Source organism: Desmodus rotundus, chromosome 4, assembly GCF_022682495.2.
Source record: "Desmodus rotundus isolate HL8 chromosome 4, HLdesRot8A.1, whole genome shotgun sequence".
Taxonomy (NCBI): Eukaryota; Metazoa; Chordata; class Mammalia; order Chiroptera; family Phyllostomidae; genus Desmodus; species Desmodus rotundus.
The window spans coordinates 123,398,063-123,422,940 of record NC_071390.1 but is presented as its reverse complement, the minus strand read 5'-3'; the positions used below and the strand labels follow the sequence as shown (position 1 = coordinate 123,422,940).

At 34.6% G+C, this 24,878-nt stretch overlaps 1 protein-coding gene across 6 annotated transcripts in view; it reads left to right on the top strand.

Annotated features, from left to right (window-relative positions):
• EPHA5 (EPH receptor A5) overlaps window positions 1-24,878 on the top strand; it is a 322,354-nt gene that overhangs the window by 135,061 nt on the left and 162,415 nt on the right. For 5 of the 6 annotated variants that reach the window (XM_045185762.3, XM_024577634.4, XM_024577652.4 and 2 more), the window contains exons 4-5: window positions 19,510-19,665; window positions 23,576-23,911. The exons of the other annotated variant lie outside the window; for it this stretch is intronic. In XM_045185762.3, coding sequence (XP_045041697.2) covers window positions 19,510-19,665; window positions 23,576-23,911 — 492 coding nt within the window. The remainder of the gene's footprint in view (window positions 1-19,509; window positions 19,666-23,575; window positions 23,912-24,878) is intronic. 6 annotated transcript variants of the gene reach the window in all.

The window sequence follows — 24,878 nt, the reverse complement described above, 5'->3', positions numbered from 1 at the left end:
AGCTTTAAAAACACCTGCTACCTTCAAATATAGGGACTCCTTAAGGCACAGGATACACACAGAGGATATCATACAACTTAGGAGATGAAAGGGCATTGCAGATATTTTTAAGAAAGGAAACAATAACAGGCACCATATCCAAAAAAACAAAAGATGAGACTTTTTGATGATAAAGCCTTGTGGAGTAGAGCAGATATTTCTTTGAAGAATTCAATAGTTCTTTAAAAGATTTTTATTCATTTTTAGAGAGAGGGCAAGGGAGGAAGAGAGGGAGAAAAACATCAGTGTGTGGTTGCCTCTCTCACACCCCTTACCAGGGACCTGACCCCCACACAACCCAGGCATGTGCCCTGACTGAGAATTGAACTAGCAACTCTGGTTTATAGGCCAGCACTGAATCCACTGAGCCACACCAAACAGGGTGGGTTAGATACTTTTCAAACACAAATGTAAGAGTTCTTCCTTTAGTTTGTAGAAGCAGCTAGTAGATTTGTCATATTTGCTTATATACTCATTGTTTCAGCTACCATAAAATCTGTTCTTATTTTTGTGAAAATACAGTTATGAATACTGAAAAAGTTTCTTTCTTCATTGATATGGAAAATTACTTGGATTTTATTCAAAATTAAACACATTAAAATCACACAGCTTATAAAATTATAAACTGTGCTATATAGTTATCTGCAAATATTTACCTTGCTTTATCTAGAGGCTATTTTATAACTACATTTTGCTCATTAAGTGAAATTTAACTGACTCCAAACAGGTATTCTGAAATGCATACAACCCAGCTCTGATTGTCTCCAAATTACAAGTTTGTAGAGAAAATATAAACACAGAAAATAATTACAAACCCGAGAATGTGGAAGTGGTATATAAATGAACAGAATGGAAGTAGGATAAGAAAGATGTTTGTTAGAATATAAAAGTACAAGGCAACAATAAAGTATATGTGCTAAACATTTGGAAGAATATTTCTTTGGCTAGTCATCTCTGGCTTCGTCTCTAGCCTCCTTTCTCATTTGACTCAGTCATTTCAAAATATTTTATCTTTTAAAGTTGTTATTCATACTTACTGTATTTTTCAGACTATAAGACTCACCTTTCTCCCCAAATTTGGGAGGAAAATGGGGGTGTGTCTTATAGTTCAAATGTAGCTTACCTGGCTCGCTGCGGGGGGGCGGAGGGAGCCTGGCGGTGGAGCGGGTTTTTTTTTTTCCTATGTTCCTCCTCTAAAACCTAGGTGAGTCTTATGGTCTGGTGTGTCTTATAGTCTGAAAAATACGGTATTTCAATATCATTACTCTGAATTTTCCATAAAATCCCACTTCTATGTTTTGATATTCCTCAAGTATTGTGGCCAATAAAAAGTATAGAAAGAAAAAAATGTAGTTAAACATGTGGGCAGTACTAAAAATTTAACGTATGTTTATAACTGTGTTTCTAAGGGAAGACCAAGTTGTTTTGCTAGTCACATGTTTGTAATTAATTGTAGGCATTTTATTTTTTGGCATTTACAGGTGAGCTTTCACAAGAGTTTCTGTGGTGCTGGCTTAATAACCTTTGCTCCTGTGATACGAAAGTGGAGCATCTACCATTTCTCCCATCTTTGTTCTAGGTTAAGAAAGAGAGCCCTTTGAAAGTGAAACCTTGGCTGTAGGCCTCCTGTGTACTCCACTCTCTTAGTCAGTAGTTACTTTGTTTTTGTTTTTGTTATTTTTCCCCTCAGAAGGAGGTGGAAGCAACTAAAAAAAAATCAATAAGAATCTGAACATTCATCAAAGCTACTTGAAATATACTTTTAATTATCTTTGTAAAGCCTCTTTTCCACATAGATAACTCCTGGTTTCCGATACCTAAATGATTTCAAAAGGGAAAATATTATTCAACATCAAACTCGTAAACTCAATTTAAAATTGCTTTTCTATTTGTACATTTGCTTATAAAATAATGGTTTTTTTAATCACTTGGCAAAACTTAGTCTCTCAAAATGTGTTTTTAGTCCAGCTACCCGGACATCTAGCCATATATTATTTACAAAGGCTGGCAGCCGAAGAACTGTAGGATAATTAACCAGGTCCCCTCCATACAACAGCAAAGAGAAGTAAAATATCAGGACAAGTGAGAAAGTACCACCAATTTTTGTTTTCTTACTTTGCTGCTTCGAAGCTCGAGCTCCATGTCAGTGTGATGATGTATCATTAGGAGTTATTTTACACGAACCACGGGGCAAAGGAAAATTTCTTCAAAGTTGTCATGACTATTTCGATACCTATATCTATCTGTATCAGCTATATCTATCTACATACATGTATGCACACAGCATATAACATAAGCATGCGACATACAGCGATAGAGTGTAATATAATGTTATCTATGTTATATTATGCTTTAATATGTTAAATGTTATAGTATATAATTTACAGTGTTACATTAAATGTATATTACAGTAATATATATTACATTAGTCTAACTGCTGGTACTCTGTGATTAACTATAAGAGTACAGAAAATAGATTGTGAAAAAAGTAAAATCCACTAAATTGACCCTAAATTAGCAGCCACCTGATGATGCTTTTCTTTTACACTGTTGCCTCTTTTTGTTGATCATGCCTTTTAGACCCCTGTAACACATTCTCAGTTCCCAGGGTTCCACTTATACAGTGAGTGATTTAAAATAAAACGTGTAATGTGAGACCACCGTACTTGGACAACTGTATATGTTCTATTGAACCATTTTGACTGCAGTGAATTGGATGAATAGGAAGCAGAAATGAAGAGTTAACGAAGAACAGATTGCATGATCTGTGTGTGGAAAGCGTCAAGGGTAGGGGATGGTGGTGAGACATGAACAGCTGTAAGTTCATTGGGAACTAAACTGGTGCCTCTGGTCGTTCTGATCCATTAACTAAGATTCTTATTCCATTTGTGTAATAGGAGACACGGAGTTTTCTTTAATGTGAATATTGGACAAACTGGATGATACTTTAACCTGTTCCCCAGAACCACAGAGCTCAGACCACATGTTATGAAAAATTGAATTGTAATACTCAGTACTCCAGATAGCTAATTTTGATGGCAGAGTTGATTTGGAAAGGATCAAGATTGCTCTTTTAATTATATTTTAAGATACAGAGAATTCTTTTGCTTACCAGTATGGAAAATAGTTGGGACTGATGAGAAAAGTATAAAAGAATGTTGACTTTGAATAAGCCACGTGCAATTATTGATAAGATGAATATTTGTAGAGTTCATTTATAGTAATCAATTACTTAGAAGAACCCAGGAGATGGGGGAGGAAAGAGAGAACCCCTATCCAGAGCCTCCCTGGAAAATTCAGAACACATTAGAGGCAGTGCCAGGACAGACCTCGTATTTTTTAACTACCCAGGCAATTTTAAATTAGCTAGTGAAGTCTTAGACTTTTTTATGTTGGTTTAAGTTTCAAAAATCTGTTTTGAGATTTACAACTATTTGTTAAATAACAATAATTTTTCGATGGACTATGAAATTTAAAAAGAAGGAAGAAGTTGAGTTACATAATGACTTTCAGAATTGTAGCTTCACAAATCAAGCTCTGGCAGCTCTAAATCTGAGAAGCACAAATAGTGGGTTGAACATCTGCTGCTGAACTTGCTGCAGGCTAGTACTTTACAACACATTTATGGCTGGCAATGGGAAATGGATTCATCAGGGGGGGAATGGTAGCTGCATTACATAATGAAGAGAAAGGGAAATGTTTACTTTTGCATCCCCGTTGAGCAAACGTAAGCAACAGTGACTCTCAAATGATCAGGACCCGAGTAGCTTAGGTTTGGCATTTCCATAAAGCTTTCTTTAACTTGGCAGAAACTTGGACACACGAAGTAATCTATACATTGGAAGGAATTATACTGTGGACTAGGGCATATTAAAAAAAAAATAAAGAAAACTTGTACATTCCAGGTTTCATCTTTCGCTTTTACTCTCATGGCGACGATAGTTAATAATTGCATCATTGAAATTTGCTGAGAGAGTAGAACTTAAATGTCTTTGCCCCCTGCCCCCAAAAACATAGGTTCAAAAAAGATACTATAGGCATTCTTATAGCACCTAAAACAGAAAATAAAAACTGTCACGGGGAGAATGGTCTAGAAAACTCAGTGAAAAGCAAGAGGACAGCTCCCTCATATGGCAGCCCTTTGGTGGGAGAACACGTGAGAGCGGTACAATTACCACTAGACAGTGAGTGCCGTCAGTAGAGAGCCATGTATTTATTAGAACAAAAGGAGAGAGGGAAAGCGGAAGACACTGAGGATACAGGAGAGTGGGCTAACACTTGAAAGTACAACAAGAATCACAAAAAATAGTTTCAGGAACTATGAAAGTGAGGGAGATGGAATCAATAAAGAGGGAATGCTTAGTTATGAAAAGAAAATAATTCATGAGGAAAGGGATGAAATGGGAGGTACAGTATCATGATGTATGCAAAGCATTTCTGACCGGACCTGGAATGTAGTAAGTATTCAATAAATGTCACATATTAACTTTTATTATATAGATAAATATAAAAAGTAGTTTCCCATGGAACTTTTGATTTATCATGAAAAAAATCATAATACATATTAAAATAATTTAAAGACTAGGCAAAGATACATTATTGAAATACCTTACTAAAAATGTAAATGGTGTAACAACTGATTCAGGTGATTCCTGTTTCTAGGCAAAGTTACAATGACCATAAAGAAACAAAACACACAAAAAATATGATTCAGAAGTGCTTAGAAGTCTTTATGTGAAATACTTTGCTATAAAATATGATTATTCGCATTAAGAATGTTTCTATTTTCAACTTTAAATATGCAATATGTCTGAGGAATAGTTTACACAGATAAAGAATTCCTAATACGTGATCACATAAATGAAAGTCTATGAAGAATATGTAGTTGCTTCTTAGGAACAGCATTCGTAACTTACTACTTTAGACTAGAGCTCTAAAATGCAAGCAGAGCAAACACATACGACATAAATCATCAAAGTAAATTCTCCCAAATGTCATATTTCCTAACCACAAATTACTCCAGTTGTCCAAACCACATCATACTTTGAGAACATCTCTTTCCCTGAGGCTTGGAGCCAAATCCACGTGGCATGCTGGGTCACAGAACTAAAGACTCAGTTCTAGGAAACCATCAGACATCTGGCTTTTGAAAAACTGGGGTTCTTTTTTCCCCAGATTTTGCCAGTAAATTAATTTTTAAAGTTTGCATACAGGGTAGATTTACACAAAGTTAGGTGTATTTTATGTTTAATGTTCATGATGTTTAAATGATTTATTATGAAATCCATGTGAAAACTACAGGCATTACACTAAAAATGTCTATTAACATTAACATAGTTTATGACATATAATTTTTATACTTGTTTTTTCTGTATTGTCTCTTCTCATTGACGATGCTGTGCTTACTGATATATTAAATATTCTTAATAGTAAATACTATTAATGATAGATTTAGTGCATTTTAAGTATTGTGACATAGTGATTGCCTACCAAAAAACCATCTTTTAAAATTTTGACCCTATTGATTGCCATCATATTTTTTTTTATAAAAATGCCATTATGCCAGAGAAAGACAAATGTCATGTGATCTCACTCATATGTGGAATCTAATGAACAAGCTGAATTGCCAAGCACAATGGACACAGGCTCATAGATAGAGAGCAGGATAACAGCTATAGGAGAAGGAGGTTGGGGGTGGAGGGATTGAGCAAAAAGGAAAAAGGACTCATGGACATGGACAACAGTGTGGTGATCTCAGGGGGTTGGTAGGGAATATGAGGGGGTTAAATGATAATGGAAAAAGTCCAATTTTCTCTTTCTAAATTTGCCGTTATAAGGTGGAACATTTTAACATTTTAATGAGAAAAAAATGGAAGTGTTTCTCAGACAATTTAAGACATGATTCAGTTTTGGCTATCTTTGAAGATAACATGTTAGGGAACAAAGCCAGGTGGTATTGGTCCAACCAAGTGTGGATCTTTTTTCAGAAACGAAAAGGAAAGGCGGAAAGAGAAAGTTGGCTATTGCATTTTGTGAGATGAGGTTGAAAGAGCCAGAATCCTCTCAAGGAAAAAAAAGGATAATAGCAGGCTGGGGTACAGACATCTCATTGCACAGAGCTGAGTATGAATCTGTCTGCTTGTCAGTATGTTTTATAAGTATAACATACAGAGTGTAAAGGGGGATAAAAACTAATGGAAAATACAATAAAAATGAAAAGAAAAAGAAAAGTTAACAGCTACGCTTTGAGTCTCTTGGTCGTATCTTTCTATTCTAAGAACCCAGCCAAAGACAACCAACAATGTCAGAGATTGTATGTGTTGGTGGTCATGGTGGAGAACCTTCTTTTCTTCTCCATGCACACTCTATCCCATGGAGACTTTTAGACCCAAGTCCTTAAACACTCACTCTAACTCTAGCCCAGACTTCTCTCTCAAATTCTAGAATCATCTATCCAGCCGCATAGTTGATGTCCCTTAAATGTTTCACGCACAGCACATCTGAAACTGCTATTCCCCGGAAAACCTGTGCTGTCTGCAAGTGTTTTTGTATTAGATGAGGACAAATTCACCCTTTTAGTCCCTCAAAATCACTCTGCACTCCTGTCTTGATCTTATACTCCGCTTTCGATCAGTCCACAAATCCTGTTGTCTCTATCCAACTACAGGCAGCATCCAGTGGCTTTGCACCACTTCAGCGCCACCACCCTGGACTGAACCAACATCATCTTTCTGTTGGATTATTGTGGTAGCCTTTCAACTGTTCTCCTTGCTTTCCCTCTTTATCTACTAAAATTAGTTCTCAAGACAGAAACAACAGTGATCTTTTAAAATCTTATTATGCCACTTCACTGAGCAAAGATAAACATTTTTACTAGGCCTCAGAGCCTTTCATGATCTGTTGCCAATTGCCCATCTGACCTCATCTTCTAATACACTTTACTTCACTCACTCTGCTCCAGTCCTCTGGCTCCTTTCTGTGCCATGAAATATCAAGGATGCTCTTCCTAAGATACATATACTCTTAGATAACTTTTTTACTTCCTTTAAGTCTTTGCTGAATCATCTCTTTCTCCATGAGACCCTAGCTGCCTATACTTTGTTCAGTAAGAAATACTTTTTTAAGATTTTATTTATTTATTTGTAGAAAGAAGGGAAGGGAGGGAGAAAGAGAGGGAGAGGAACATCAATGTGTGGTTGCCTCTTGCGAGCCTCCTACTGGCAAACTGGCCTCCAATCCAGGGATGCGACCTGATGAAGAATTAAACAGATGACCCTTTGGTTTGAAGGCTGGCACTCAATCCACTGAGCCACAACAGAGAGGGCAAGAGATCTTTTTATTCACATTTAAAAATAGACATTACTTTTCTGAGGCAGCCTAGTGTTATCCCTTTCTACTTCTCACCATTGAGTACTCTTCCAATTTTTTGTTTTCATGAATTCCTGTTTTACTATCCATCAAGTTCTGTCTTTTTACTCCTATGCATACTTCTTAATAGTACATGCCTGGCTCATAGAATTCAATAACCCTTAGTAAAATGAATTAGTGTACATATGCACATATAACCCCACACTGTGCTTTAGATTGGAATGCACAGAAAAACAGATAGACTAGAAAAGAAGTAACAGAGATGGAAAATGTATGCCAATTAATTGGGAAAATTAGATTTTTTGTCAAGAATTTTGGAAATAAATGAAATTATACAAAATATTTTTTAATGCAACATGTATTATTTGAACACCAAAGTAATTAGTCTGAGATTCTAAGGAATGATGTTATATATCAATAGAGTAACTGAGTTCCTGAAAAATGTTATATAAATTATTCACAATGTCAGCTAATTTTTCTTTTAAGATTTTATTTATTTATTTTTAGAGAGAAGGGAAAAGAGGGAGAAAGACAGGGAAAGAAACATGAATTGGTTGCCTTTCACATGCCCCCAACTGGGGACCCAGCTCACAGCCCAGGCATGTGCCTGACTGGGAACCAAACCAGCAACTTTCTGGTTCGCAGGCCAGCATTCAATCCACTGAGCCACACCAGCCAGAGCTCAGCTAAGATATTTAAAACTTCTCCTATAATAGTTGAAATTAAGTTAATTCTTCATTTTTTTATAAGATTAAAACTATCTATAGAATTAGGGACATTGATTGGAAAGAAATTAAATAATTCTAATACTTCTGAGGGTCTTATTGAGATACACACACAAACAGAAAAACACACACACTGTATTTTACAGTATGCTCAGTAAAAATTTTCAGAACTTAGTATTTATAAACCTTTGACATAGTCTCATTAACATAATTTTACTATTACCATAAGGATATTTTAAAATGTAAAAACTGATCATTATAACTATTCATCCCATAAATATGCTTTAGAAAAGATTGATGGTGTGTTAACCCATATGCTCTTGAGAGATGTTCTTGAGGTAACTATATTGAGAGTTTAAATATTTATCATAAAGATAATTCTTGAAAAGATGTGATTTAATCCATGTCATCCCAAACTAACGACCATTCTCCCACCCTGCCCTACACTTACACATCTTTCTTTGAATAATGATATTGGTCAGCTTGGGCTGCCCTGACAACCACACAGATTGCGGGGCTTAAACAACAGAAGTCTATTTCAATTCTGGGGTCTGGGATGTCCAAGATCAAAGTGGCAGCTGATTCTGTTCCTAGTGAAGGCTCCCTTCCTGGCTTGCAGGTATCTGTCTTTGGCTTTTCCTCAGTACATCTGTGGGAGGGGGGAAGAGAGAGAGAGACAGAGAGAGAGACAGAGAAACAGACAGAAAGAGACAAAGAGAGACAGAGAGAGAGACAGAAAGAAATTCCCCTTCTGCTTAAGAGACCACTAATCCCATATGAGGGCCCTACCACCATGGCCTCATCTAACCCCAGTTGCCTCCCAAAGCCTCTTCTCCAATGTCATCGCACGGGGGACTGTGGCTATACATATGGATTTTCAGGAAGACAAAAATATTAGCTCATAAAAATGCTTTTCCTTCAGTATCAATATTATAGGTTTCATGATGTAAAAATAAATGTCAATGTGGGAGGTTCATGATGTGAAAATGTAAAACAAAATAAAGGTGAAAAAGAAGAAGGAAATGTGAACCTTGAGGCTCTATAACATACACATGTTTTTAACAGCTTCTGTTGCCTATAACTATTAGGTTAGTCATTTGATATTAATAAAATTATAGTCTCTTAGAAGAAAGTGTTCTAAAATTATAATATTAAGTCCTTGAGAACAGTTAATTAGGCAGAGTGGCTATTTTCCAGAAACAAAGAAGGTGGCACCTCAGGACCTATTAGGAAGAGAGAGGAGCAATGGTAAGAAAGCTTACCTATGTTACCAGATTCACGCACTAATATCCCAGATTTTCCACTTACTGGCTGGTTGTAAGAAATTAGGTATGTTGCTTAGCCTTGCATATATAAAATGGAAGTAGTAATACTGCTGAGTTTACTGTTGTTAAGTTAATTAAATGACCTGAATCTGCATATAGTTTCACTCACTGACTGACACTTGTGGACATGCTGAAAATATGCCAGTTTGTTTTATTGGTATGTTTAAGTTATCATTTTTATGTCACGTGGTTATAAAAAAGAGAATGTTCAGAGAGATGGTTACACAATGGCAATCATGAGGGGCAATGAAAAAAGTATAAATATAATACTTTAAAATGCTTTAAAATGTAATCTCATTTAGGCTCTGGCTGGGTAGCTCAGTTGGTTAAAGCATCAGCCCAGTATGCCAAGGTTGTGAGTTTGATCCCCGGTCAGGGCACATATGAAAATCATCCAATGAAGGCATGGATAAGAGGAACAACAAGTCTCCTTCAACACTTTCTACAATCAAGAAATAAAAATTTAAAAAATGTATAATCTTATTTGGGTTAAGACTATAACGTTGAAGTCTGAGTTTCCATATTACAAAATAAAGAATCTGCTTTCTAATCGTCCCTTGAGATTAGCCATTTGGAGGGTTTTTTTATTTGTTTGTTTGTTTTTTTGTAGCTTCTTTTTTTCTTTCTACTCTGGCTTCCGAAACAAAGCCAAAATCCATTCTGGATTTGAAATTGAGATTGCTAGATAGCTAACACATAAAAATAAACACTGGGTATGATTGAATAAGTCTACACTACTGATCATATTAAACTAGGAAGAAAATATATGTGAGCTAAACATATAAAAATAAAAATAATATAATATATACTGCCATGAAATATATTTGAGAGTTTGCCTGGGTGTGGTGTTAGAAATAAGGTATATTGTCAAAAGAGAGTCTTCACCAAATTATTTTGGTCACACATTTCCCATTCTGTGAATAAAAAATTATGCCCCTAAATGTTGACATCTGAAATTGTTTAATTTGAGACCCAGTAGGACACTTGCACACTGAAAATTAGGGACAGATAAATGACTGCTTTTGCCAAATGAAATGCATTATCCAGCTGCTTTTGCTAATTTACAGACTTTCAATTTAGAAGAACATTTTATAGATATGGCTTGATCATTTACAAAATGGCTTAATTCATTTTAATTTTCAGACTACAATTTGGAGAAAACAGGTTTAGAACAATTGTATGTCTTATGTTTTCTCTGATACTTCCTTCATTATATGTACATTCATAACTACAGATATGATATCTAACATTCTAAGTGTGCTTTATCTCAAATAAGGGGTTTTAAAATTTTTTAAGGTAAAATAGAGTTTTTGGATACTTGATATAGTTAATTCTTCTATATCTATCTATGCTTTTTAAAGAACTGCACTGTTAATACTGTAATCTCAAATGATAATGAATCTGGGAGAAATTAATAGCTAATGCATTTATACTACATATATTACAAATAATAATTCTTTATTCCAAAACATTACATATTTTCTGTACTTTTTCATCATTAGCAAAGGAAATATAATTTTGTTACACAGATAGTAGTGTCTTCTAAGTTAATGCTCAATGATAGAGGGAGAATTTTTTATTGCAGAAAATACTCTTATAACCTTAATTGTTAAGGCCAACTTTCTGAGCCAGATCTTCCAAATACTTTTATAACAAAGGTTGCCTTAGATGCTTTTGTCCCTTCAAAGAAATTTTATTGCATTAACTGGAACATACTCACTTCATGATCTGAAATTGGAGTTATTTTATGACCATACATAAATGAGTTAAACAAACTGGGCGGGTTTCACTGTCTGATCTAAAAAATAAATAATGGATAGTTGAAATCAAATACAGGGACCATAAGCTTTTCTTTCAATTACAGGATAAGTCATCCAGCTTAATATTTAAACTGTTCATTCCACCTATCTAGGCAATAAACATTCATACTATGAGTGTTGTTCAGAAAAGCACATGACAGAACTACTGAATAATGAAGGCTGATACAAGAATATTTCTTGGTATTTTATAAGTAGTTAATTTTTCATCATATTCAAAATAAGACAAGGTAGAGAAGGTCGTATGTTTTGTTGTCAATAAACAAATACTAAAATTTGTTATGGCTTTTAGTGAGTTAATTATCCACAGATTTCTCCTTTTATAGAAGTTCCCATAGTAAACCCATTCTCCAAAACATGGGTTTTTGCTTTAAACTTACAAAATATAAATATGAATTTTGTGAAAGCATAAATGAATTATAGACTTTGGATAGTCAATTAACCCATGAAAACATTTTGAAAACATTTTCAATTAAGTTCTCCCAAAAGAATAATTTAAAAGTCCATTTTCTCAATGTTTTATAATCCAGACATCCCCTGGATTTTTTATTGTATTTTTTCCAAGACCATTTAGTCCCTTTGTATCCCCTTCATCCAGCAATCACCAACTGTTGTCCATTTCCATGAGCCCTTTTTTATTTGTTTGATTCTTCCACCCTCTAACCTCCCCCTCCTTAGCTGTCATCCTGCTATCTATCTATGAGTCTTTCTCTATTTTTCTTGTTGGTTCAGTTTTTTTATAAGATTCCACATCTGAGTGAAATTGTATGATACTTGTCTTGCTCAGGCTGGCTTGTTTCACTTAGCACAATGTTCTCCAGGCCCATCCATGCTGTTGCAAAGGGTAAATTTTTCTTTTTTACTGCCGGGTAGTATTCCATTGTATAAATGTCCCATAGTTGTTTTAGCTACTCATATACTGATGGGCAGAAAAATATATCAGTACAGACAGATTTAATGTATTTAATATTTTTTCTGTAATATTATTTTCTAATATTAGAGTTAGCCATTATGTCTTTCAGTAATTTAAACTTATATTTCAATTAACTTGCCATTTAAATATGTTTAAATAGTTTTTCTTTTTTCTCTTTATTTGCTTTGAAGAGGTATTGCCTAATTTTAGAGTTACAAGTTTAAAATCTTCTTAAATGTATCGGTGTTCTAACCCAATACCTATTTTTATACTGACAGATATTTTAAATATGAGGATAAATCTGCTCTCATGGATAAAGTTTGACATAAATATTATTGGATATATTTTGTGTCGTAATTTTCTTACAGCATGTTGAGTTATGGTGCTTTTCTTAATGAACACATCTTTTAAAATGGGCTAAGCTATATGTGGGTGTTTCATTTTGAAAAATCTATTTAAAAGCAAATTTGACTTTGATTATGTCCTCTGATAGTTCACATATTATAGAACTATGGTAAACATAGCTTTCATAGTTATTTTCTTTCACTCTTAATAAAGCATAATTGGATACATTCAATAACGTGCTTGAAGATCAGTTATATCTGGAATACTATAGAAAATAAATGTCCGCATTTTTATTTTCATTTTCTCCTTTTATATACTTATATTTAAAAAATGGTATATGCATTTTAATTCTAATGGGGGAATTATAAAATTCTAAATTACTAAAACTGTGTTTTCTACATTAACTTGTTTTTAAATTTTCTTGGTGACCATGCTCTGGAGTGTCAGTTGTGAATTGTAAAATTAATTTCCTTAGGTATCCAAGTGTGATGGACCTTTAAGGGCAAAATATTTTGGAAACTCTAAAGAAATGTAACTGAATATTTTTTTAGTGTGAAAAACATCCTAAATTATCAGTTGAACAATTTTTGGTAATTTCAAGGACTTAAAAAAAAAAAGGTTCCTAATCAGATTATATAGCACCTTCCCATAATTTAACAAACGAAAGCCTATATTAATTTTCATATTGATGACATACTTTTTCTGGCTATATTGAAGAACTATATTTTAATAGGTGTCATTAACATCCTTGTTTTCAAAGTAATAATATGAGACCTGGAGTGTTGGTAGTTTCTGCAAAACTACTAAAGTAGCCAGTGTAGATGTAATACATATTATTTTTTTTACTTGCCTGGACTTAACATTTAAATAATTCAGGTTAACCAGCTTTTATTAAGTTCCTGCCATGCCATTTAACCCTGAATACACAAATGCACTGTCTTCACCAATAAATACTGCTAAACAGGTACTCACTTTGAGGGACTATGCTATATATGAAAATCAAATGAACAGATTTCAGAACAGGGGAAAGCAGGGGAATGGTGGTCAAGGAATATGTATAAAGGACCCATGGACAAAGCCCAAGGGTGGTAGGATTGAGGGTGGGAGGTGGGAGTGGGTGGGATGGAGGTAAAGTGGTGACTGGAAAATGGAGACAACTGTGCCTGAACAATTAAAAATATTTTAAAAAAGGAATGTTTATATGAGTTGGGAGCAGATGAGATTCCTATACATAACATAGGACAAAATTTTTGCAATCTTCAAAGACAAACACTACAGAAATGGTTCAAAGTTCCAAACGATGTGTAAGGAAATTAAATTTAAAATTAATTAAATTTAAGATTAAATAAAATTCTATTTAACATGGGGTCAGCAAAGGCATCATGGACAAGGTAGCACTAAAATAAACCAGAAAGCAGGGATAGAACAACAATTACTAAAAATAGTTTCCTCCCCTCTACAGCTTGCCAAAATAGCCTTATCTTCATGTAGTATGCATTTTTTCCCTCTTACTCCTTGCCCACTTACATGAACTTGCATAGTATTTCCCAAATAATGTTTAGGTAATGTACAAGTATCACGTGAAACAACTTTGCTCCAGAAACTTTATTTTGAATGAAACAGATCAAGGTGGAATTTAGATAAATCTTACTACTTACCAAAGTAGTTATTTGTTTATCTTGTCATGATTAAAATGTAAAAAGTCAGTTTTGCTCGTTTTGATTTTTTTGTTTCCCCAAATATCCTGTAACTTCAGGTTGTAGTGTACAATTGTTATTTTCTCACCACTGTGCAAACATTTCTTGTCACAGTGCTTGACAGAAAGAGCACAATAAAAAATAACAAATAAATAAATAATACCTACAATGTATTCCAAATATATTCATGTTAAATCCAGGTTCCTTATGGTGGTGGAGAACAAGCCCCTTTTGTGCGTGTGTGCATGTGTGTATGTGTGTGTGACTCATGTTTCCTGTCTGTTGACCTGGAATGCTTTCCCTGCAATATTCAGAGGCAGATAGAGATGTTCCCAAAGTGCAGGAAATTATAAGTAGATTAGTATGGATGGAGATGATGAGTGTTGCAGGAGACTGCATTTGAAAGGATTCTTACATATTGTGCGTAAATATGTAGGCTATGCTAGCATTTTGTCATAAAATTAACTAGAGTTTTCCCCAAAGATGGCTGGATCAAATGCTGCTGAGCAGTGTGGCAACAGGATGACTGAATCTTAACGAAAGCAGTTCTGGTTGTGTAGTTTTATTGGAGTGGAGTGCACCAGTGTGTGATTTAAAATGAGGAGCTAGAGATGCATGTATGGAAAATAACTTAGGAAATCATGTTCTGAAAGGGAACAAAACTATTTGGAAGCTACAGGGATAATTAGGATCAAGTAAGATGGATAGTTGTGTCGTTGTTCTTTGTTTTGCTTTGCTTTGCTTTCATTCCAAAATTCTGGAAAAATATATTGGGCTGACGCGAATGACTGACTAGGGGTGTGTGTGGGAGGAAGGCATAGGAACAAGGACACAGGTCCATTTTAACAGGAAGATAGGTAAAGAAGGTAAGTATAAGTGTATATAAGTTTGGAGATTTTGTGGTAGAAAAATGATGAAGTTCCTCTCTGATCACTACTATTTTCACAGCACACAGACAAATATGAGGGGGACCTCCCCAAAAAGCAGAATTTATTTATTAAAAATTGTGTATTTATCCTTACATGTTTCAACTTCAGTAAGGACTCTCCATTTGATGCAATACACCTATAGAGACATTTTTTCCACTGCTCTAAACTGTTTTTGAACTTGCTGATTTTGATGCCTTTTAGAGCTTGTGCCACTTCACCTCTTCCACTTCAACAACACGTTTCCCTTTGAGTACTTTTTTTTAATGGGAGAAACAAAAAAAAACATGGCTCAGGGAGAGATCAGGTGAATAGAGGCTGGGGCACAGGGGATATGCCATTTTGGGTCAAAAACTTCTGAACACTCAGCCTGGTGTGGGCAGGTGCATCCCTAAATCACCCATCATGAAGTGGGCAAGCACTTTGAAAGAGTCTTCAAACAGTTGAGGAAGCCTGTACTTAAGGTGCCTGCCCTCCAGAAGATAATTTCAGTTTTTTTAGGTCCCTCGTTGCATACCAGCTGAGAGTCACAAAGGAACAGAACTTGCAAGGATTTAGAAGAAAGAGGTGAAGTTAAAAATAATCATGTTAATGCTAGGAACTAAAGTTAACTAAGGAAGTAATACAACAATTGTCTACAAGTGTTGTACTAAGTCTGTCTGGAAAAAGTCCAACCATTGTCAATAAAATGAGAATGTACACGGTTTGTACAACATTGATGTAACCTGGCAGCCTAGGAGAGTGGAATGGAATGTACGTGCATGAACAGTGATGACTTCACTGTACTAGTCAGTGGGGGTGGTAGACACCTCTGAGTGAACATGTGTACTGTGTGACCATCACATTCAAAATGATTAGCGAGGAAAGCAATGAATCTGCATCATATTTTGCATTAAGCTTGAACATTCCTCCGCAGAAACTATCTGGATGATACAAAAGGCCACAGCTATGCACCTGCTCATGCATCACATTTTTTGGTGAAACAGCAAATCACCTAGGTGACTCAGCTCCACTATAGCCCAGATTCGGCACCCTATGACTTGTGACTTTCCCAAAACTAGAATCACCTTTGAAAGGGAAGAGATATCAGACTGTCAATGAGATTAAGGAAAATACAACAGGGCAGCTAATGGCCCCTGGGAGAACTGTGTGAGTTCCCAAGGTGCCTACTTTGAAGGGACTGAGCAGTCATTGTCCTAGGTACAATGTTTCTCGTATCTTCTTCAACAAATGTCTCCTTTTCATAGTACATGGCTGGACACTTTCTGGACAGACATTTGTATATCCCATTTGGATTTGGGACTGTGATATGAAAGCAATGAAAAATTGTGGTTTTGTGGTATTTTTATTGGACAACATTGAATCCCACAGTTTTCCTCTCTGTGTCTCTGTGGATTTCTTCAGCTAACCTCAAATTTAAAAAATTCTTTAAACATAATCATTATCTTCCCACAAGCACATTTCATATCTAGTGTTTTCTATCTCAGAAAACAGCAGCAGTGTATCCTGTGTGGTTTAAGGCAAACACTTCAGAGTCATTCTTAGAATCTTACTCACTCATCTGACCCATTAAATATACCATAAAATCTTGTTCATTTCACTTCGTGCTTATCTCCCGAATTCACCTACTCTCATCTATGACCATTGGAACCACACTGGTAATGCAAGACTCCCTTTCTGAATTAATGCAATAGGAATAAAGGCCAATTGCCTCCATCCATGCTTCTCTTCAGTCTGTTACCCATGCTGCTGTTCAATCATCTCTTTAAAACCACTTTGATCTTATTATTTCCCTGCTTATATTTGTGTGATGACCTGCTTTTATTCATAAATAGAAATCCCAAATAATAACAATTATAAGGTGTTTGTGACCTGGTTTCTCCTTTCCTGTCTGACTTTATCTCGGCCACTTTAGTCCTATGATCTGCCTGATTTATTATGTAGCCTCCCCAATCTCCCTATTTATTCCCCACCTTTTTCAGTCCTTTAAAGGATTCTTCCCTCTAAGGCACTGCAATACTCCTATTCAACTGGGTGATATTACTAATCTTTTACAACTCAGTAGAGATTCAGCTTCCTTACAAAAGTCGTCTTTGATATTCCAGTTTATGTTAGATGTCACCCTGGCCAGTGTGGCTCAGTTGGTTGGAGCATCATCCCATAAACTGAAAGGTTGCAGGTTCAGTTCCTGGTCAGGGCATGTGCCTTGATGTGCCATCAGTCCAGGCACATACAACACCCAGGCCAGCGAGTACAGAAAGCAACCAGTCGATGTTTCTCTCTCACACTGATGATTCTTCTCCTTCTCTCTCTCTCTCTCTCTCTCTCTCTCTCTCTCTCTCTCTCTCTCTCTCTCTCTCTCTCTCTTCCTCTTTGCTATCTCTTGAAAAGCTATGAAGAAAATGTCTTCAGGTAAGGATTAAAAAAATAAATGCAGTAGATTTCTGATGTTCGATCTGATAGCTCTCTTTCATAGCATAATGATATTTATAATTATTTATGAAATACTTATAAAGGCAGCATCATTTCTATCTTGTTTATCTCTGTAACCCAGTAGGAAGCAAAATTTCTGGCTTACCACACCTGCTGAAAGAATTCTGTTAAGACTATTGAACATAAAGATACATGTATCATCTTTTTTATTTACATTTATATTATTTCCTATTTCCAAAGTTCCCACGGAGGGCTGGTTGAACAGCAACTTTACACATGATATCATATAAAGTCTTAAGTTAAAAGGGCACTTATTAAAAAGAAAAGACATGGCTTCTGTCTTATGAACGATACATGAATTTTAAATATGCAGAATGAGTGGATTGACACTTCACATCTTTGAAAGCAAATAGTGTTTAACGTGGGAATAAAAGGATAAAAGAAGAAAATTGGATAACTTAGCTATGGCTGGTACTGGCTGGTACAGCAATCCTATTATAAGAAAAATGATATTTTAAATATTTTCCTAATCACTTAACGGCAAGAATGCTCTTAATACTATCAAAAAGCTCTTATCTTTCTTCACACTCTCCGAATTTGTAAGAGCATTAAGGCTTTACTATCACTATAATTAGATCTACAGAGAAAAGTACCTTCTCAATTTTGTCAGGTCCTGATTATTTATAGTGATGGTAGAACACCTTTGCATGGATTACTAAAATCCCAGATCATTTATAGCACATGAAATTTAGCTCTAATTCATTGCATTTTTTATTGAAATGCAAGTTTACCTTAGAGCTTCAGCACTTATTTATTCATGAATAAATGTTCTTAAATATATATACAGTGAACTTTAAGAACAGAAAAATATAGATGATTATTATCTCTATGTAAACTAAGCCTCAAAAAGTAATCAAACCTTTAGCTTGGTTTCCATTGGCTTTCAATTGGCTCACACTGGGCAATTGGAATATTGAAGTTTGACTTCATTAGCATATGAGGAGAAAGAAAGACAAAAGTTTAGGGAATGAACAGAATAAAAAAAATTACTTTATTAGCACTTATTTACCTGAACACCAGCTTAGAAATGATAACAAAAATATCAGAGAACATTTTCTTTATGTGATTCTAAATAGTTCAGTCACAAACTTCATGCCATGCCATTCATTCATTTGAGCACTACACAACAATTTATGAATCTGTACTGTAATCACAGCCGTGATGAGTATTATGAATGTAAAATGAAATGAGACACATTTTCTGTCTTTTATAGATAATTATAAGTAATTTAAGTATGACCAGTATTAGAATAGCTGTACGTTAAAGAAAAAAGAAATCCCAAGTGCAGTAAAAGGTTAAAAAAAGGCCTAAAATCGAACTCCTCCTGAAATCAACATAATGCGAATAGTGCACCAGCTCATTTATGCATTCCCCCAATCTAACAGAACTTCAAAGACTTTAACAACTTCTAATTAATTAATTAATTAATTAAATGTCCAATTGTGAGCACTTACTGTGTACCACACCATTTTGTGAGCATAGTAGAAAATTTGCATTTGTTCAACATAAGATGTATTATTACAGGAAATGAAAATTATATTCAAAGCATTGCTTCAGTTTAAATACAAATAAGTCTTTGCTACATGTTATAATATAATTCCTTATAGGCTCCTGTAGCATAAAAATCATTAAATATACATAACATTTCAAATATCTTTAATTATAAATACTTAAATATTTGTTTATCTGAATGAATAGCCTGGTGTTTATGATTCAGAAGCTTATGAAAGAAAAATTGAAATTAATGCAAAGATTGTGTTATATGTAATCTGTGTATACCAGTCAAAATAATGACATTACTCACAGAACAAACACCGCATCTGTTACAGGGAAAAGCTTAGTCTCTTATTTCTTTTGACAGTGTGCAGACCTGGGTTCTTCAAAGCCTCACCTCACAGCCAGAGCTGCAGCAAATGTCCACCTCACAGTTACACCCATGAGGAAGCTTCAACCTCTTGTGTCTGTGAAAAGGATTATTTCAGGAGGGAGTCTGATCCACCCACAATGGCATGCACAAGTAAGAAAACCCACGAATATCTGGTGATGCTAACTCTCACCATTCTGAAGAAATCCTGGTGGAGCCTGTTCCATTCTAATACCATTCCCCCTAAATCAGGCATAATGCTTAATTTTCCAATAAAATTGTTCACCGTATTTCAGTCTTCTTGAGTAAGCACTGAAAAATTTGAAGGCTCTTTTATCATTCATTGTGAGAAGCATCCATTTTCCTTAATTCCAAATTCAACACCTAAGACACACAGACTTTTTACTTTTATTTTGAGTTCTTTTAGTGTTCATGGTAGCCAAACATAACTTTAATCAATTTGTTTCCCTGTTCTTGGTAAATTTTATTCTTCTCCTTCCAAGCCAGCTTTCTAATCACATGAACATGCGGTCAATGACACTTTCACCACTGTTCTGACTTGCCCCACTAAGCTGCAAAGGCCAATGTGTAGGTCATTTACAATAAAAGACAAGACATTACAAGAACATAGGAAACTGGGGGTTGGCAAATCTGATCAAGTGTCAAATATAAAACCATTCTTTCAGCTAGGATTTTCAAGCAGTTGCCATGTTATTTTATGAGTGAGTGTCCTTAACTAGTATTAATTACATGATCAGATAATTATATAATTATAATTCTGAATATTAAACACCTAATTTCAACATTTACAGTGAATGTATTTACATCCATTAATGTTTTCACTGTTACTATTTTTCTAGTGTTCCATATATTTCTGGGAAGGGAACAAATTTATATATTTGTTTATTTCATGACAATAATTTCATAGTTTTTGCACATTCATGGCCTCTATAGAAAATCAAAAAAACAAAATGAAAGAGAAGAAAAGTGGATCCCTTTTCCCTGTAACAGTCAGTTTTCATGATCTGCCTTGTTTGACTATTTTAGATTCCATTACATTGTAGTTGTTCCCAAAGCTGATGATAGATTTTTGAAATTTAGTATTCATTAGTATTAAATATAAAGAGACATATAATTCCTTAAATTAAATAAACACAAATTGAAAATTTATCTGAATTTCAGTGTCTGAACTTCATAGTGTCAGTGAAACATTATCATTATTCTTCAATGTTTTATATTAATTGGCTTTACATTGATGCAGATCATTATTTTATCACAAGACATAATTTTATGGGTTAAGTGATTACTAATAATAAACAATTTCTCTTCAAATGAGTAAATGCCGTTATTATATATACTTCTGGGAGAATACATTCGAATAGAGGAGAGATAAACTATGATTGAATGCAATGTGTTTTGGTTGCAGTGGAGAAAATTTTGATTATTCAGAGCAAAAGAATTCCCAAGTAATGGGGGAAACTTTGTGTACATAATAACAGAATTGTAAATTAGGGAGAGAAAACTGTTTCTTGAAATACTTCTAAAATTCATTGATTTATTACCTAATTATTATTTTTAAGTGGTCCAGCCATGATCTTTCTCTTTCTCAGCACAAATGTGAGCCTCCCTTTCTGTAAATTTGGTAGATCTGGGAATGAAAAGAGCCTGTGGTCAGGTGACAAGGGCTTCTTAGCACTCTTGTAGGACCCGAGGCTTCCTATTTTCTCTGTCTCCAGGTGTGCGAATTTCTAACACTGTCTCTAAAGAACGCTATTTTGTAGGCATTCCTTAGAATGACGTGTAGAAGATCTAATACATTATCTGTGAGTGTGTGTGTTATCTTTTTAGGTGCATCCATACCACCACAAATACTGCATGTGGTACCCTTGAAAAGTTCGCTTGATTGATGTTCAGAGGAAAATACTTAATTTTGCTTTACATTCGGCTTTGGAATTAAATTTATGGTTCCTCCATGTTTTAATATTTTTGGTTTATATATCCTGGAAAACAGAATGTTATAACCTAAAGGAAAAAGAAAAATCAAACAAAAATAAAGCTTCTAATGAGCCTTATGTCAAGGGTACTTCTCAGTTTTACTTTGGTTCATACATCACATCTATAAGTGGGTAGTGGAATTTCAGAGTATTATTATTTTTTTTAGGTGCAAGTCTGTCTGAGTTTGCACTTTTTATTTCTACTTTAAGGTTTTACTTAAATTTGAGTTTTATTTTGACTTTAAATTTGAGTTTCATATGTGCCTCTGCCCAAATGTTGAGGGGCTCTGAGTAGCAGAGTCAGAAGAAAAGAGTCAGAATTTAGAGCAAAAGCGTTACATGCAGGTTTATTTTAGCTCTCAGAAAAAAATGCCAGAAGTGTGGTATTTTCCTGAACTAGACATATTTCAGGTATGTTTTACCATGTTCTTAGAAAGAAACCAATAACATTTTGACTTCAAATTATATTTTCTTCATAAGTTTCCACAATTAAATAAGGTGAACATTATAGAAAAAATAATGATAATATTTCCATCTCAAGTTCTTGTTTCAACTTAAAAGTGACTGTTCTATATGGGAGTGTGTAAAGTTGTACATGTGGACAAATTCACAGGATTGAACCATAAATGTAGCTGAGGCGGGGGGCTGTTTTGTCAAAAATGGCAACTCTTTGGTTAAGGAGTCTTTTAATTTAAATGATACTTTTAAAATACAAGCTAGCTTTCCTATCATTTTTAAATTGAATCCTCAGCCATCATGGCTTAATCGATTTTAGCTAGAAATTGATGTTAACCCTTATATTAAGAGCAAACCGTTTAATTTTTGCTGATGAACCACTCCACTACCACCACAGCCTCTTTTATTCTCTGTAAGGAATTTTTTACTAATTAGGTCTAAAACAAATATACATTTATTTTCTTTTTGAAAACATTGGATCACATAACATTAACAGCTGACTGAACTTTTAAGTCTAAGCATTTAAAAATTGGCTATAATGTTAGACATTATGCAGTCATTTTTTTAAAGACTGCTTTTCAGACCAGTTTTAGCTTCACATGAAAATTCAGAAGGATTCCAAGATTTGCCTTACAGTCCTTGCCGACACACACGCATAGCCGCCTGCATTGTCGACCTCTCCCACCAGAGGGGAGCACTTGTTGTAATTATACGTAATCAACTTCAGTTCTCGTTAGAGTGCTAATTAGTTTCAGGGGTGTTTAAAGTGATATATAAATAAATGTTACTTATTATTTCTTTATAAATTTGTTCTGCTGACCTCCAAAGATTTGAATACTTTCATTTTTTTCAATGTAGAGACTTTGAATTATTTTAAAAATAAATTTTAGTTTCCCAATTAAGTAAAATTCATAATTTGCAGAAAGCCACCATCTTAAAACAATCTCAAAATTTAAAAAAAAACTTCATTAGAGATCATAATGTTGACCAACTCTGTAAATTCTAGCGTTTTCTTGACATGTACACTAGGGTTTCAGATTCTGTTGTTGATTTATGAGTAGATAGGCAATCCATTTTGAGATAAGCTAAGGCTATTTTTACTTGCTGCAAATTTGTCATCAAGAGCCATACTAAAAACCCATTTTTACCAGTTCTTATTGCTTAGGAATCCTTCATATTTACTTCCTAGGTTTTATGGACAATTATTAATGAAGAAATTATTACTTTAATCCCCAAGGAAGATTTTTCCTTGCATCTGATAAAGGACTTGCCCTTTTAAAATATATAATTTTCTCTAACATTATTTTTGCATATATAGTTTTACTCCCTAATTATTTATGTATACACAAAGCAAAATATCTCCTTTAACTGAACTAGTGTTACAACAATTTCAAGATAAGTCATTTCTATAGGGTATATATTCCACTATTGTCCCTACAAAACCATAATAAAATTGTTCACAGAGTTTTACAAATGATGACTCTTTGATTTTCCCGACTTAAGAGATAAATTGCAAATCTTTATTTTTTTTCCCTCAGACCAGGGATTTGTGTAGTAGCTGCCTGATTTTATCATCTTAAAATATTTTTTTCTCACTTTACTTTGCAAACCAGGACCCCCCTCAGCTCCGCGGAATGCCATCTCAAATGTTAATGAAACTAGTGTCTTTCTGGAATGGATTCCTCCTGCTGACACTGGTGGAAGGAAAGATGTGTCATATTATATTGCATGCAAGAAGTGCAACTCCCATGCAGGTGTGTGTGAGGAGTGTGGAGGTCATGTCAGGTACCTGCCCCGGCAAATCGGCCTGAAAAACACCTCTGTCATGATGGTGGATCTGCTCGCTCACACAAACTATACCTTTGAGATTGAGGCAGTGAATGGAGTGTCCGACTTGAGCCCAGGAGCCCGGCAGTATGTGTCTGTAAATGTAACCACAAATCAAGCAGGTAAGTGTGATGTCCAACCAAACGTGTACCTTAGGCCATGCTCTGCCAAAGATTCCACAGCTGAGGGCTACATTGCCTGAGATCTGTGAGAGAAATTCTCATGAATCAGAAGGTTAGGGCTTGATGCAGAATACATGTCAAAATGTGTTTTTCAGTTTTAAACAAATAAAGGCTAAGGCTTTCTTAGCAGACACATTCAAGGACAAACAAAAAAGATGTTTTAATTGAATTTTTCATTAAAAGTACTTGAACAACAATAAAACAATTTGAAAAATAACTAGACATCAAAGCAAATAAAAAATAATTATATAAGTTAAAAAACATTTCTGGCTCGATTCACTTATAGAAAAATTTTATCTCAATTTAATGCAGTGCAATTATTATAGTTCAATCTATATATTGGTTGTTTTGTTTACTTCACATTTTAATTTAGTATTTTAGCATTTAACATGGCCCGTTTTATTTGCTTGTTTGCTCATTTGTTTGTTTCGCACCACAGATGAAGTATCTTTGCAGATTGAAAAATTCTCATTATTTTTAAAATTATAACAAGGATGCAAGAAATTAATTTTCTTTGATAAATCTACTTATCAAAATTAGAATAATTATGAGCTACCTACAACCACATGAAAACACCTCTATCTTCCACATGAAGATCTTGGAAATATGAGGTAATAATTATTAGGGAGCAGACAATAGTTTTGGAGATACTAACTTCATATATTTTCCCCTCAAATATTCACCTTTAAATTAATCAATACACAAAGCTTCTTTTCTGGTAAAATAGAATCAAAGATAAACTATGGCTGACTAATACAACCTATTATGCAGCAATAATCATTTAACGACTATAAGTCATTTATAACCATTTTTTGCCAACAACAGGTATCTGGTTAGGGAAGACACAAAAAGCCAAAAAATTGTAAATTCCCTCTATTCCCTGGGCACAATTCCCAGTAGAAGGGCA